This window comes from Vanacampus margaritifer, chromosome 2 (assembly GCF_051991255.1).
Source record: "Vanacampus margaritifer isolate UIUO_Vmar chromosome 2, RoL_Vmar_1.0, whole genome shotgun sequence".
In the NCBI taxonomy this organism is placed as follows: Eukaryota; Metazoa; Chordata; class Actinopteri; order Syngnathiformes; family Syngnathidae; genus Vanacampus; species Vanacampus margaritifer.
The window spans coordinates 36,968,032-36,985,290 of NC_135433.1; the positions used below are offsets into that span (position 1 = coordinate 36,968,032).

The 17,259-nt window shown below is 39.2% G+C and overlaps 1 protein-coding gene and 1 long non-coding RNA gene across 7 annotated transcripts; one reads left to right on the forward strand and one right to left on the reverse strand.

Moving 5' to 3' along the window:
* Window positions 1–2,477: 2,477 nt before the first annotated feature.
* On the forward strand, window positions 2,478–3,200 carry LOC144044638 (uncharacterized). The gene is made up of 3 exons (XR_013291314.1): window positions 2,478–2,645; window positions 2,736–2,828; window positions 3,050–3,200. It is a non-coding gene; the product is annotated as an uncharacterized LOC144044638 (long non-coding RNA).
* A 681-nt stretch (window positions 3,201–3,881) lies between these two features.
* Window positions 3,882–17,233, reverse strand: e2f5 (E2F transcription factor 5). Of its 6 annotated transcripts, none has more exons than XM_077558068.1 (9): window positions 16,929–17,233; window positions 10,323–10,432; window positions 9,348–9,509; window positions 7,926–8,034; window positions 6,719–7,046; window positions 6,411–6,548; window positions 6,271–6,306; window positions 5,212–5,315; window positions 3,882–4,447 (listed from the first exon to the last, which is right to left on the reverse strand). In XM_077558068.1, exons 1-8 carry the CDS (start codon window positions 17,055–17,057, stop codon window positions 5,215–5,217), a joined length of 1,113 nt encoding a protein of 370 aa, XP_077414194.1. In that variant the 5' UTR covers window positions 17,058–17,233; the 3' UTR covers window positions 3,882–4,447; window positions 5,212–5,214. The 6 variants fall into 6 exon arrangements, with proteins under 6 accessions (XP_077414194.1, XP_077414192.1, XP_077414193.1 ...); XM_077558066.1 differs by having other exon boundaries at window positions 5,212–5,355; XM_077558067.1 differs by having other exon boundaries at window positions 6,271–6,309.
* Window positions 17,234–17,259: the final 26 nt, after the last annotated feature.

The following is a 17,259-nucleotide window of genomic DNA, read 5'->3' on the forward strand; positions in this document are numbered from 1 at the left end:
TGTATTTGCTATATGTGTCGGTCTAACATTATGCTTTGTTGTCTTTTGTCAACAGTGGAGAGCCAAACTTTCCATTAAATGTCCATAAAGTCCATTAAGTGTATTTAGCATGGACACAACAGCTGAGCCTTGGGGAAGTGTTTCCCAACCAAGGGTACGTTAGCACATCGCAGGGCGTACGTGGCAATATTCCATCATTTAAAAAAGTTTAAGTGTGTCATGAGGGCTTTTATAGTCTTAAGACTGTTACATAATTAATGTAAAAATGAAAATTGACTATTTTCACGGATTTCGCCTATGGCCGGTATTTTTGGGAACGTAACCCCTACGATAAACAAGGGCACACAAACGGGAGTTTTTGAACATTTAGATTCCTATTTTTTTTTAACAACATATTTATTTTTTGCTTAATTTCCATTAAAACAACACCAAAACAGACAATGAGTTAAATGTTCAAATTAAAGAAGCAAAATAAAATGATTTTCATCTAGTAATCATTTGTGTTGCGTTCTACTTTTGGATAATCATCAACATGTATGAATGAGGGAGTACTCATAGTGTGACAAAAAGGTTCAGGGGTACACAAACCAAATAAGGTTGGGAACCACTGCCTGGGGTGCTCAAATATCAAGCATATATAATGTAAAAACAAGTCATCATCTTGGGAGAATAAAATTTCAATTTTTACACCATGCTGTAAGATTTTCCCGTGGAATACACATCTTTCTTGAAAAAGACTGTATTTTCAAAACTGTACTTAAAAAAATATATTAAAAAAAATTCTCACGATTTTACAAATTTGTTCTAATTTTTTAGATTTTTTTTTTAATGTATACAATTTTAGTAAAAACATCTGGAAAGTTTACTCATTTCTAAAACAAAACAAAACAATTGTTTTTATAAAAAATGAATATTGGTTTAACATATAAAAAATATAAAGAGTTCTCTGATGCCAGGGTATGAATTTATTTTTATTTTTGGGGGCTAATCTGTACCCACAGTTTAGTCATCTGCACCCACAGTTTACTAATCTGTACCCACAGTTTACTAATTTGTTCCCGCAACGGTAGAGCTAACTTCAGCTTCACTGCTCATCTAAAGCAATCCATCGTCTGTAGAATACATAACTCATCCTCACATCAAATTGACCAATTTCTCCCGTCAGACAAAGCGCTTGTGGAAGCTAAACTGAATACAGTACTGTATAGGTTTGTCGATATTGGAGGATCTATGGAAAAAGCCAAAGTGCTTCACGGTTCGTGGGCACTACACATTACATGGATAGATTGAATGCTGTTTAATAGCTCTCTGTGCTAAAATTGACATAAAGTGAATAAAGGAAGAAATACAAATGATTCTTTGAGTATACCACACCGACCAAAACTGAGTCAGGACAGGAATCCCTGCGGCAGCCAGCACACTGCTACTAATGCTAACACGTAATGTGTAGTGCACATGAGCCATGAAGCACTTTGGCTCTTGCCATAGATCCTCCAACATCGGCAAACAGTATTCAGATCAGCTTCCACAAGCACTTGGTCAATTTAATGTGAGGATTACTTATGTATTCTACAAACGATGGATAACGCAAATTAGCAGCGGCTATAGTGTTGCACTCCTATTAGCCTGTCATACCTAAACCGCAATTGTATTTTCTGGCATGAAGATGGCAGTGTTTTCACAATTTTGCATTGGTGAAGAGTCTGAAGACGCTGGTTTCCTCGTTGCCTAGAGTCTTAAAAAACACTTATTTTAACCTGCTCTCATTTCCACAAAATCAAAATGGCATGGAGTTTCTCGCCTGTTTCACACTCCACACTACTCCAGTTTTTAAATAAATCAAACTTGTATCTATATATTCGAGTTTTCTTCTTTGTTTGTTATTGATGTGCTAAACTGTGGGTACAGTTCAGTAAACTGTGGGAACAGATTAACAAAAACTAATATTTTTTTCCATCCATAGGTGCTCATAAATACACCTTTTCCTTCAAAAATAGACAACTACTGTATTTCCTCAGACATGTTTAATGTTTTCTTGAAAAATGACTTAAAAAATATGCAACTTCTTCATGCAGACATAAAACCGCTGTCTCTAAATAAAAAAAATTCTTAGAAAAAAATCCAAAAATAAAAATAAATAAATAATCAAATTGTATTCAATCATGTTTTAATGTCCCGCCCCACCACACCAAAAATATACCTTTCCTTAAAAGTAAACAACTTTTTAGTTTGCACACCAGGACCTTGAAGCTCACCAAGTGTTTATAGGTTACATCTACAATATATATGTACCAAAAATATTGAAGACTACAAATGAAACTTTCCGGCTTTTTTTGTGGACCATTTCCTCTTATTGTAAAAGTCCCCTGTTGTGATAAATTGATGTGACATCATCTGTGATGCAAATGTGGACTAATAGGAAGTTGTTACTGCTGCCTTTCACTTTTGATGGGAAGTGTGTGTTTATTTTGCTTGTTGGCTATCTATATATAAGGAGCTGTGTCGTTCCAGCAATGTGAAATTCATGAGCCATGGACAAAAGTGTGTTGGTGTTTCTGTTGTGTCTGCAGGCTTTCCTGTTGGTGACCGCAGTGGATTCAGCCGACGCCGCCTCTTGGCTGACGAACAATCGACAACTCAATTGGGTGAGGAGCTCGTCATTGGTGCTTGAACACGTCAGTGATTTGCAGTTTAGGAAGAAGGCAATGACTGTTTTTTGTTCATTTTGTTAACAGGGGAAAGCTGCATCAAAAGTAAACAAAACATTACAGCGTCGCTATAATCCATTCTGTTCTAGGAGACCAGGAGCATGCTCTCTTTTATCAAAGGTACGTAAACATTCTGCTACCCCAACATGCCTTCCCACTAACATTTTTAATAAAACAAAAAACTGAAATCCTTTTCGGGAAAACAACACAAGATTATGATATCAATCTCTGAGTGTAATTCTTTCTTTTCCTATTTAGTGTGGCCCAAATATGCTAAATTGTCAAACTTAATTTTATTTATTTATTTTTTTAACTCAAATACATTTGTTGTGTTTCTTTAGGTGCATCCTCCAAACAAACACAAAATCAAGCTGCCAGTCGCCAATGTCAAGTGACTTGACATGATGATGCAATCAAACTTAATTCCGCCTTCACAATGTGAAATGTTGATTGTGATGCACTGCTGATTATTAAACCCACCTGGAACAAGCACTTATGTTGACTTTTGTATATATGTACTGCTAACCCCCCCCCCCCCCCCCCCCCACACACACACACACACACCAAGTCCCTAGTTGTTTCACTGAATTTTATCTTTAATCAATTCAATTGTATCCCTAATTTGTTCTTCTCATTTTAAACAGTGGTAAAAAAATAATCAATATACTGATAAGAAATACTTATATTTTGAAACTTTTCATCAATATCACTATCACCCAATCCTACTAAGCGCATTATGCTTAGCGTTTAATCTTTATATTTACAGTTTGACTGTTCTCTAGTTGCATCGACCTCTTAAGGTCAAATGCTTGTTCAAATTAAAATAACTAGATTTAGCCTGATTCCAAAAATGTCAAAAACCATGATTGATAGACTGATATTAAACACTTACATAAGGTAATACAATTTTCAGTCATATCGTCCATACTTACCCAATATACTACAGTTTTCTTGACAATGTCCGACTTTCTATCAATTACTTGGCCACCGTCATTTATGAACATTTTTTTCTCTTGGAGAAAAGATTTTTTTTTCTTGAAAATAGGTAAACTTTCCTAAAAATAACACAACTACGCACACAGACTGATGAAGTGAATGGGGTAAGGTTCCGCATGGCAGGGATAGTGATCAAGGTACTATGTATGCAAACCCTCCAGTTAGAAGGCGAGTGGATTGAGATTTCACCCATTTATTGAAAAACATTCCCAAAACGTGCAAATAAAGAATTATTGCAATCAGCAAGTCAACTGGCAATTGAGATAAAAAACTTGGCCACAAACAAAAGTTCATTTTTAAATAGTTAACCAATTAATTGACAAATAAGGCAGATTGAGCATCAAACAAACAAAAGTTTCTTTTTAAATAGTCAAAATGATTAATCAAATATGAGACAAAAACATACAGCAAGGCCTACAATGGCGGTGCCACATTAATTTAGGACTCCTGGCACTTTAAAGACAACCTAATAAACAGTCAAACACAAACAATGGACATTTCATGGATTGCTAAGAATATTTGAAATACTGGTCGCAGTTCCAAACAATGTAGTCATTTTTACCCTGTAAACCTTCAACAGGAGGCGCAGTAAATTCATAAAGAATGTCTCAAAGTCCAAAACGAGTCAAATGAAAGAATAGAGGTGTACTCCCTGAGTTTCATCCGTTAGTAGTTGAGGACCTGCACATCAAACATGTCACACACACCACCGCTATCGTCCAGGGTGAAGCAGTAGTTCACGCCTAAAAAAATATAGCATACACATAGATGGATATTTTTGAATGGGGGGGGGGGGGGGGTCAAAACCTTTTAAGGAAAAAAAATGGTATGTTTTTGATGAAAGAAAAATACTGTATTCAGTGGAACTTTGATTTAACCAACGGACCTCAGATTCAACAGACAGAAAATAGTGTCCACTCAAAACGACCCCGTGTAAATCTCTCTAAGTCTGTTGGTTCCAGAATTGGCCGTAAATCTCCACAGCGCCTTTTACTGGTGATGTGGCAAATTAGGGTCGGGGAATAGTATGAACGTCACATATGTGTTGGCCAGGTTAGCAGAGAAGAAGAGCATCGCCAAAGATATGGAAGCCTGGATGTTAGCTCAGCATTGCCGTTAGCACACAGCTCAAATGCCGTTTTTCTACTACAACGGTTCCACACCAAGTCGGCCTTGGTTAGCCCCGGATGTTCATATTTCCATTAGACATTATCGGGGCTGAGTGGTTACAACGGAACTGATTTTCAGAACCATCTTGGGAGGTGGCTCTGAAGTGCCAGGGGCCGAGCGGGGCCCTGCCGTCATTGTCATCTGACTGTCCGACAATGATGCCGCAAGCAACTCTGTGGTACACGCCTATTTCCTGCATTTACACGAAGCGAGGCAGAGGCGTCCGCCGGCCGTGGCCAAAGTCATACTAATTGTGTTTTACAACAACGCTGAACCATATTTACAATGGAATACGTACTAGTTGTGATAAAATAAAATAAAATGCGAGTGCACACACCGCTCAGTCATTTGGATGAGAGCTCCAGCCGCAGCCCAGAGCCTCGTCGCTGCCCCAACCCACGGTCATGGCTGCTTTGGTGGCCGCCGGTGGGCTTCGGATGCCTGAGAGTGAGGATGATGAGCCGTTGACTTGGAGAGGCAGCTAAATAAATGACACCGAGCTCTCCATTCAGAATGAATGAGCTCTCTCAGGGAGCTTCGCAATGCAAAATATTTGTACTGTATATGTATGTTTCTCTTAATACTGGCCAGCCAGCTGGGCAGGCGAATGTGTCTCGCTGAATAAAACCTGGAAATACGGTAGCTTTTTTCGTCTACTTTGTAGAGTATGATAAAGCGTCTGTGCAGGGCCGGCCTTAGGTGATTTGGTGCCCTAGGCGAAAGTATAGATTCTAGCCATGAATTAAATAAAAAAAATTAAAAAACGAACGCCCCAACAGGACGCAAGAAAATGGTCTGTCCTCCCAAAAGAGAACACATTTAGTCATCCTACCATATACTATAAATGAATTGCCTTAAATTATTACCTTTTATAGCCTTGACAATCTCTTGAGTACAATTTATATTGTAAATAAACATTTTAACCTTGCCTGTTGCCTTTATAAATACCTTAAAACAAAAATAATAATGATTTACACCTGTGGAGTTCATTGTTTTTTTTTCTAATTGTATTGTCACTATTTAAGGCGCCTGTAACATCATTGTGGGGGAGACTGCTGCTGGAGAAGCCATGCTCAGGCTCAAATCTGTCAATGCACTTTTTTGCACAATGTACTTTTGCACGTTTGGGGAATAAAAAAGAGAAAGAAAAGAAGTGCCACCTGAAGCCATCTGCTCGTTTGTACGCACTATCCACCGCTCGTGCTTGCCTTGATCACACTGCTCAAGACATTTTTAAATGCTTCGGGAGCTGGCGATGGTTTAGAAAAAAGTAATCGCACCTCTAGAAACTCTCAACTCTCAACTCTCATTTAGTCTGACCACAACATTAGTTTGCAGTTTTCAAAACACACAATAGACATCAATAACATCACATACTAGCTTTTAAGACGCTTACCATCAGTAGACATCAGCTCATCGATTAAGTCAACAGCTTCTTCAGGAAAGTAGAAAAAGAACATTATGAATTTACTGCTTCATTGTCAGGCATGTGAAATTTGTATTGATGTGTTTTTAACCCAAAAAAAAAGGCAGTACCATCACTGTCCTCCTGCATGTGCTCCCCGATGCTGTTGTGCCTCAGCAGGCTGCTCATGTCCAACACAGACTGGAACTCTGGGCCAGCCAGGCCCATCTGCTCCAGCTCCAAAACAGTCACCGGCTGATCGGGATACCCTGCAAGGGAAAAGGCAGGAATGCACAGAGTCTGTGAAATGAGGCTTATTTTGAGACAAGGTGGTATACTTTCTTGTCCCACATGCTTCGTAAACTACCTCTAAAATGTGATAGATGCTATTGATTTATTTGGAACATCTCCATTTCCCCTGCACAAACTCAGTTCTTACCCATTTGTGCATGTGCGCACACTGGCATCAGCATGTCATCGTGCTCGGACAGCGCCACCTGCTGGTCTGAGTTGAGCGAGTCCTGGCTGCAGAACGAGGATGCAGCCGTGCTGGAACCGGAGGAGTAGGCTGCCGTCGAGAAGGGGAGACAGTGGGGGCTGGCGGACAGCCTGAGGGGTGGCGTGAGCAGGGGGCAGATCACGTTGGTGGGGGGTACGGGGAAGACCACGGGCGCGCTGTGGTCCGAGTCCCGGTTAATGAGTGTGACTTTGATGGGAGCCACCTTGCTGCGTAGGTTCACCTGATAGTTCTTGTGACCAGTCTGGCCCTAAGAGACAGCACAAAAGCAAAAATTAGAAAGCATAAAGAAAAATGTATCAAAGTTTGTCTTTTCCTTTCGAGAAAGAAAAGCACATTTAAAAAGAAAGGTTTTTGGGGGGCCGTGGAAGAGTTTTATTTAAAAGTGGTATAATAACAAAGGAAAAAAGTAAATTTTGGAGAATAAAAAAAGTTAAGGTTTTAGGGAAAATCATTTGGGATTTTTTATTATTATTTTTTTTTAAAGACTTTCATAGGAATAAAAAGTTAACTGAGAAAAGTAATGGATTTTTCAAGATAAACGGCTCAATATTACCAGTGTTGAATTTTACTTAACTTTATAGGCCTATGACAAAACGGTGTAACTGAAAATAAAGAACTTATGTTATGTTATAGACATTTCCCTTATACCAACATTACTCTCCAAAACATAACAAAAATAAAAATTGAATTTTAATATATTCAACGTTGTTCATTAAGATTGCATCTTCTCTTAAAAAATCTTGAAAATACACAATCAATTTCTCAAAAATTATTTAGATTTAGGTACACATCCATTCTATAAAATATGACATTAACAATAAAAAATAATGCAAATATACAATTATTTTCTCAAAAATATCCAAATAGTTTTCTTCAAGAAGTATAGAAAAAAATTTGTATTATTATTATTTATTTATTTTTAAAGATGAATACTTATTTCTTGATTTAAAAAAAAAAACTTGTTTTCCCCCCTTCTATGATTACACCGTTTTTTAAAAAATACACCAAAAACATTGTCTCAACTTTTCTTCCTCATAAATATACGACTTTAAGATTTCGATTTTGCGGTGTTCTGATTTTGTTTCTTTCCAGTTTGGGCCCTATTAATCTTGGGTGGTTTTGCTACCTTCTCTGGCAGCAGCACCTCCAGCTGCGTCCCAGACGGAGCCATAACGACAAGGAGAGTGTCGCCGCTGAAGGAATTGCAGATGTCCTCATGCGTCACAAATTTATAATTGGGGAAGTGTTAAGCAAAGAGGATTACAAGTTAATTCCGAGGGGGTTGGAAAACACACATGGAGACAATAAACCGGAAACAGGACAGAGAACAGTTTGGGATTAACCTGGTTGACAATAGCAATTATATTTATAATCCGCTCTTCAGCACATTTTCTCTGTTCGCTTTTAAGAGGATCAAAATGGGATTTTTGTTTTGTGACTGAAATGAACAAGTCAATAGTCCCGGAGAGGATGTGCATGACTTTGTATAATTGTTCAGTGACAAGCACAGACAAGATCGATCAATTGCGTCTTGCTGAAAAGTCAGAGCAGAAAGACAAGCCACTCACTCAGCCGTGATTTGTAAATAGAAACCAATGATAGTGGGGTGTCGTCACAACTGAAGAGTGACACTGCAACCCACTATCAAATAATAATTAACACCTAATTTTTGACTTACTGTTAAGAGATAAACAGTTTTCCACACAGGCACTGTTCCCGTCTTTGATACAACCTCCTAAGGCTACATTTATTGCATGTTTTCAGGCAGGCACGGTAGCCCCGTGCGCCCGAAGCGTAGTGTGCCGTGGCATTCTGGCTATATTTTCAAAATGGCTAGCTTCTTCCTTTATATGTAACTTGAGTTAAGTATTCTCATGACAGTCACACCGGGCATGGGCGTATGGGCCGGTCAGCTTCGGACCATGATTGTGGCCCCCGGCAGAGCCAAATTATGCTCCCCTGGTGGGCTCGGTTTCGGAGTTGGCGATAATGCAGGCGGTGGGCATGGGGGCACATACTGCCCACTCAATAAATGTTAAAGATAAGTTCTCTGTCAACAACTAATTCACTGATCCTTCTATATGGAAACATTCAAAAGAGCCTATTATTCATACACACTGCACAATGCACTCAAGCTCTCTTTCACACATACGCATTTAACAAAGCGCTATTAAAAAAAATTTTTAATAGTGTGCCGCAGTGAGCACTGCAGGTACGTTAAACACATGGCCTAATTATAGAAGAATGTAAAATGTTGAGGAATATATATGCATTTGCTGTCATATACGCCACCTCCAAATTTAGATGTACCCGGTATTATGTACTGTCAGGTTTAACTCTGACTACATCCGAGTGGGTTTCTCATCCACGTTGTGGCAAATCATTTGACAGTTTAAAAATCTCGTTGGGTATCCACAGCCAGTCACGTTTGGCCATCCCATCTCCCTGCATTTTCTCACAACCATCCTGTTTTGTCCATAGTGGCCTTAAACTGAGTTGACGTGAAAACGACTAGGTCACCATGACATTACTAATTATGCAAGGATATTTGCTGCTGTCAGGATCGCGGTTCAGACGTTCGCTGTTCTCCTGCAGCCAGGTCTTTTGAAAGTCCAGCTCTTTCTCTTGGGCCTCCAACTCAGAGATCTGAGCTCGCAGGACTCGAACCTGGTCAAGAACTTCCTGGTTCTGACTTTCTTTGTTCTTGCCCCTGCAAGAGAGCAAACCATAAGGAAGCAAATGGAGCTTTCATACAACTGCCAGTGGATATTTTTATGTCTTAATAATGCACCTAATACCTTTTAAACGAACCTTTAGGGACAAATTGTGTTTTGAATTGAATGAGAGAATTGTGGAAGATGTTGGCAGTGACATTACAGGGAAAACAAATGCATGCAGCTTAGTTACTGCATTTCCGCCAACATGGGCCGCTAGTTTCCTGGATCTCAAACATGGAAGCACACAAGTGTGGCACAATCACACGTCAGAGTCCACTGGGATGCTAATCAACATTAAAGATGGCATTTTTACTGCCTCTCCAAGAGCAGTTTTCTTTTTTCCGATAAAAAGTAGCAAAGGCAAGATTGTTGGCCGTCTGTAAAAAGATTATCCTATGGTATGGCATTTGTCTAGAGATTTTTCATCCTTGATCTGCTTGGGCAATGTTTGGGACTGACAATTGTAAATGTTAAACCTGTTGAATATTTCTGATCAAACTTTGTGTGTGTGTGGTCAACACAAAATTCCACAAACTTCACATTGTGACATGAAACTGAATTACAGCCAATTAGGGAGAGACCTGAAGGTCAGATAGACACGCAGAGACGGTTGTGTTGCCTAACGTGTCTCATAAGTCATTCAGCTAGGTCTGCAGCTATTAAGTATTTTAATATTTGAATACTCGACTGAAAATTCTATCGAGTACTCGAGTATTCAGAGTCTATATTATAACAATGTCCACTTGTGGAAATAGTAACTTAACCTAAAAAGAATAATTCTAAAATCAAAAACGTTTCCCCCAAACCTCCACTGGATGATATTTTTGTTTTTCTTCTCAATCAAGCCCACGCCTTCCAGCACATTGGTGATGTCGTATATGCGCCGCTTCTGCTTCACTGCCAAGCTGTCTGCAGCCTGTCAATTTAAACACAAGTGTCAATAAAAATGTAGGTGGCAGAATTTTAACACGGCCATGTCACAATGCACACACCACTGAAGACTACACCTAATACTACTAAGTAAACACTGCCTGAGGTAGAGGAAATTAGTGATACTCTGAGGAGGTTTGGCAAATTAATCTGCAAACAGAAAGTTAAACCTGTTAGCAGAAGAGTATGTTTGTACAATAGCAGACAGGATAAAGTTTGTGGGGACGTGTGTGTGTGTGGTCTTTTTTTTTTGTTACATAGTGGGGCCAACATTCCAGGATTTCACAAAGTTGTGGGGCCCACCCGTCCATGTGGGGCCATTTAGCTGGGCCCCACAAGTTTAGACCTCTTTTTGAGGGGCAAGACTTGGTTCTAGAATTCAGGTTTGAATTGGGTTATGGTTAGGGTAAGGAATAAGGGTAGGCGATCATTTTTGATGGTTGGGTTTAGGGGAAGGGGCTAAGAAATGCATTATGTCAATGAGATGGCCCAACAAAGCTAGTAAAACAAAGCTGTGTGTGTGTGTGTGTGCATGTGTACGTGTGTGTGTGGGTGTGTGTGTGTGTGTGTGCAGTGTAAAGATTAGCAAAGTTTGGCGCTCACCAAGAGAGGGAAAACTAACAAACCAATGCACAATAAAGGGTATGACATTTCCACCCTCCTGTAAATACAAGGGCTAGGATTGGGTCATGTTTTTGTTAATGCTGCCATGTTGATCTGGAAATAGAATGTGCCAACACAAAAATGCATATACAGTAGTGCAAAGCTACACATGACGGTGCAATAACAGTCATCCATTAGAGCAGCAACTAATGATTTTATTAATCAATCTGTTGATTATTTTCTTGATTTAATTCATAAATTGGATTAAAATCATGTTATTCTCAGTATTAAGATCAGTATTGTTCATTCGGTAATCTTACCGATTCGACATGTCATCATCATTGCTCTCTCTTTTTTTTCCTTTTCTTTTTTTTGTATGTGTGTGAATATGTGCATGTACGAGTGTGTGTGTGTGCATATGTGCGTGCGTGTGAGTGTGTGGTCATTAATTCACCTAAAACCTAGAAAAAATCCCATACCGTTCACCTAAACCGAATACTTCAGAATCCCACTGGTCGTGAAGTTATCAGGAGACCCGAGGAAGGATCAAAGAAAAGAAAGAAACGTGAAATCCAGCACCGACCAGACATCACCTACTACCCACAGGGTTACAAACCAGAATCTTTAAACAACCCCAGAAACATTTAAATTCCAACAAATTAGCCTCCACCGATTCAACGACCAGAGGAAGAAGCAGATTGTGATTGAATTTCGGTAGATGCTGGTGTGGTAGATCTGGCATGTAACCTCCACCAAAGAGGGGAGCCGTCAACCCCGGCCCGGACAGAGCAAGCACAACCCCCCAAGGCCCCCCAGAAACAGGTCATTATTTCAAATAGACAGTCCAGAAAATGCAAAAACAATTAATTATGATCCAGTTACTGGTTTGGACCAGTACATGTCAGGAAATAGGCAAAAATGTTGATCATTGAAAATGGATGAATGTTTTATTTTGACTCAACATAAAGATAATCGGTCTGCTTTCATGGAGGATTACAGGAATCAGAACCTGATTTTCAGACTTCTGGGTAAAAATTTCAAATAATTTGTAACAAGTCCATTAATCACAGATAATTGTACACCTGAAAGGGATTTAACCTGCTGCTTAAACCATGATCTCTTGCAAATGATTTTTTTTTGTTGCTCCTTGTATAAGATGTTGATTGTCGGTCCCGCTCGCCATCTCCATCTGTTTACGAACACCTCTCTAAACCTCGATAAATGTATTAGTTGAAGTGACTCGGCAAAAAATCTCAGCGTTATATTTGACCCAACTCTCTTTTCAAATGCACATTAAAAATATTACTAGAAATGCTTTTTTTCTACCTTCGCAATATTACGAAAATGTGTCCTATTTTGTCTGCCAGTGATGCAAAGATTATTATTCATGCATTTGTTACATCTCGCCTCGACTACTGTAATGTATTACTCTCTGGTCTTCCCTTGACCAATCTTAAAGGTCTGCAGTTAGTACAAAATGCAGCTAGACTTTTGACGCCAACGAGAAAGTTCGATATTACCCCGATACTAGCCAACTTGCATTGGCTTACGGTTCACTTGAGATGCAATTTCAAGGTTTTGTTACTTACATATCAAATATTAATAATAATAATAATAATAATAATAATAATACTTTTATTTTGTACAGCACTTTTCAAGATACTCAAAGACGCTTCACAGAAAGTCCTAAAAAAAAAGAAGAAAAAAAAGGACAAAAGTCAATACAATTATAAAATCAGTACAAAATTACACGTCTTAGTGCCTTACTGCCTTCCTATCTTGTCGATTTAATAGTACCGTACGTTCCGACCTGAAACCTTCGTTCGAAACACGCTGCTCTTTTGGTGATCCAAAGAGCCAAAAAGAATGTCTGCGGGTTCAAGAGCGTTTTGATTCGGGCTCCAGTGCTCTAGAATGCCCTACCCTGGGAGGTCAGAGCAGCTTCCTCTGTTAAATCTCATTTTAAGACAAATTTTTATACTCTTGCATTTGGCTGAATTATGTGGGCCTGGTGTCGGCCACTGCTTTCTTTTTATTCCATTCTCCACGACTTGGAGAGGGAGTTCGGTGTCAGTGACAGATTTGGATGCTGCTCTGCGGCTTCTACACTAATTGACCGAGACGAGATCCGAGGCAGACCATCACCTTAGAGTTGCTGTCATGGAGATAGCTGCACCGACCAACCAGGCCGGGTTTGGATGAGGACCCACTTCCCTGACGACGTTTTCTTGCAGTGCTCCAATTTCCTAAATGGACTTCGCACCATTCTAGTTAATATTGTTTACTGTTTAGCATCACAAACCGTGTAAATTGTTTCCCCATTCGGTATCCAATGCAGCCTGGTCATCCTGGAAGGGGGATTACCACATTTGTGCACCCTTCTCAAGGTTTCTTATTTTTCCCCTAAAGTTTTTTTTTTTTTTTAAGTTTTTCCTTGCTCTCTTGTGGTTTGATGAGGGGATGTCGTTAATATTTGTCAAGTGGGGGCATGTGAAGCCCTTAGACACTCTTTTGTGATAAGGGCTAAATAAATAAACTTGACTTGAAAAAATACATGACACTACAAACTCATAATTTTATATGCTTAGTAATCAATCAAAATAGAAAATTGTATTCGGTCACTATATTTAATATATTTTTATGTGAAAAATGATGCAAGCTGTCAGGCTGGCAATGCTGCATAAAATTGTTGCAGGGTATCATTTAAAATGTTAACAGTTGTGTTCAGTTCATATTTGTCATTTTTTTATGCCAGAAGTATTTTGGTATTTTAATCACATCCTTTTGGTTCTCTTTTATGCAAATTGATTGAAATCTTATGGAGCTAATTCTTTATGCCGCTTCTGTCTCTTCAATTCTCCCTCTATTCCTCTCCCGCATCCCAGTCATCAAAAGTGTTGTAATCACCAAATAAATTAAATGATTTGATCACAAATTGCTTTAAATTAGCCAATATGTGTCCTCAGAGCACTTTACATTTAGTTTCAGGTTGCTGTGTTTGCTTGCTTTTATAATTTAAAGGATCTTTGTGCAGACATTTTTTATTTTATTTTTTACTCGTGACTGCCACCTCTGGCCCAAAGCGCAACTGCAGCATCTGTGTCAGGCTTGTTCATGGTGTGCGTGCGAGTTTGTGCATGATTTTAAGTGCACGCCACATGTCCGCTACTCCGCGGGGACACACATGACGTCACCCACTCCACCCCTCCCCTCCCCTCCCCAAAGAAACTGTTGAAGGGAAGATAAAAGCTGATACGTGCAGTCAGAGTAAAACAGTCAGGGCTCTTCGTACTCATCTGGGCATTGTTAGCGCATGCTTGATGTAATACACAATACACCTTTAAAGTCTAAGTGTGATGCACATAACTCATTTGCTTCCAAAAATGTATAAATACATTCTATTTTAAATGTTTTAAGTGTCCCTAAGATGTATTTATGCGTTTTTTTAATGCTAGCATTCAGAAGGCTTTGATGCAGCCTCTAGCTATTACACAAACGGCCAGCACGTGGCAGCAGAGCAAAGGAAATAAACCAGGGCCATGTTGGAAAAAAAAAACTCAGCTGCTCAGAATTTAAAATAGATTTGTGAATAATGATGAAACTTAGCTATATTCTAATGCTAATTTCTGCAAAATGGAAACTGATAGAAATATACTTTTTCTTCCTGAATAAAGAAGAGACTCTAATCTTTCTTTTGGTAGGTTCTATGTTTTGTTATAGCAATAGAACACACTAGAGCTGCGGGCAGCTATAAAGAACCCTCGCAGCCCGGGCCACTTTGGGGTACTGGCACGTTTGGGTAGTAGCACATTCGAAGCAGAATTTATTTGAAAATGGCATAATAAACCTTTAAATATTATGGATTGTTTTTTTGCTAGGTGTGATGAGTGTGTAAAGCTCAATGAGTTTTGCTCAATGTTAAGACCCTCAAAATCAACTCCCGTTTTATTTTTTGGCAATGAGTTGCCCCGATTTTAAAGTACATATATAAACATCATCGTTAGTTTTACTCATAGCACAATATTACTTCTATTTTCCATACAGGACATAATAAATGAAGACCAAGAAGAAGAAGAAGAATTCATACAAAAACAAGAGGGACCTCGCAGCAGTAGCTGCTCGGGCCCTAAATATTCTGTGGACAAAATCAGTCAAAATCCAGTAAAGCAGCCGGAGTGAAGGGGATTGCTTCTATGAAAATGGCTGCGAGTGAATGAGTTAATTTGGTATAATGTAATGATTTTTTTAGGAACTGGTTGACACGACAAACGGTGTGCATTAACAGCTCATAATGTATACAATGTCATTTTCCGAGTCAATCAGAAACAAGTCTTCACCAAGATCATGGTAGTGCACTACTAAGGGGTCACGCCATTTTGTAGGGGTGTCCGAATGTCCAAAAGGAAAAAAATGTAGTGCACTAAAAATTACCCACAATACACTTTAGTAGCGAACATCAATGTTTACTCAACTGGATGATAAAGATCACAATGCATTGCGAGCATGAAAAAAATAAAATAAATGGTACAAGCATCAAAGCCAATCATTAACTATATACAGTACTAAGCAAATAATTTGTTTTGAATATATGTATAGCAAAGTAAATAAAGTACAGTTTTATTCACAATAAATAGTTGAAGATATTCGCCGGTGCGTCATGACAGGTATAATGATCATGTGATATGCGACGAAGAGCAGGTAGTGAACTGGTTATCCAAAACGCCAAACAGATGAGGGAACTACTGTATATATTAGGCTACTATATAGCGGGACTATATAGTGAATGAGGGGTTAGGGGATAAGGGTGGACACAGCCATTATACTATTACAGCCAACAGTACATACACAGAAGGCATGACAAACTTCTTTCTGCATCGTTGAACAATAACATATGATGCTTTGACGCAGGGGTTTCCTACCAATATGGCCCCAGACACTGCATTCTGGAAATTCCCAAAAGGTTGGAACCCTCTATTGACAATTCTGAGCTTATGTCACAAGCCAAAACTCGGTGAAAGGAACTTCTCTGCTCATTGAAAAATATTGGACTTTGGATCATTGTAATTTGATTAGTGGGGATTATTTTGATATCAAAATGTGAAGAACTCCCTCAAATGAATCACAATTATCAATCTGGCTTGCGAGGTTATCCATTAACTACTCTTGCAAATTGCAGTATGCAAATTAGTCAATGACATAATTTAATGACTTCTAAAGACTTTTAGGAAACCCAATGCCTACTTTTCGTAGTGGGGAGTTGGCCACATATGAATGAGAAGGTCGCATTGGACATTTAAAAAAAAAAAACATTTTCGACACGAACTGAAAAAAAGAGAAAGAAAAATACTAGAGGAGAATGTTGATGCTATGTGAAAAATTCCAGCACACGAACTTGTAGTTTTATCTATTATAATTTATAAAGTGTGGTGTAGTGTTTGATAAATTAAAAGATGGTGGAACGTCAATTTGTCAAACTTGTCTCACGCAACAGTGATAAAGTGAGGCTAAAATAACAGGGCTCTTGCCAACCAAACTTTAAAAAACGATTACATATTTTTATTTTAATAAGTTTATACATAGTATAAAATAAGGCTAAAATAACAGGGCTCTTGCCAAATAACCTTTAAACGACGACATATTTCGAGTTTAAAAAGTTTACACATAGTTAATGTTCCAAGTACCCTTTAAAATGCAACATTTAGAACGATAAGGGTCCGCGTAATGGCGGCTCCGGCACCTGAACACTCCGCGGTGCACCTGACCACCCGGCGACCCCCTCCCACTTTTAGGCGAGTGACGGCTCTTTGTTTCACATCTTCTGCTGGGAAAGCACAGTGGCTCGAGATAAACGTAGTAAAAACACTCGCGTTTACACTCACCACTTTCAAGTCGAGGACGCCATCGTTGGCTTGTTGGAGCAGATCGACAAACTTCATGGTGAGGAGCCCCAAACTTTTCTCGTGGCGAGTCGGCGTCGAGCGAGCCGCTTCAGTCGTCTCGCACTCCATTTTTGGAAGTTCTTACTTTTCTCCGAACATCAAACCTCACCTCATAACCATTTGTTCATAGAAAGAGTTCCCGACTCACTAAACAACCGCTTCACCCACCTGTCTGTCTGTCTGTTCCCCCAACCAATAAATGAACAGGCGATATAGTCGCCTGCTGTTGCCATGGCAACCACTGTCCCACCCGGGTCACTACGCCTCTAAA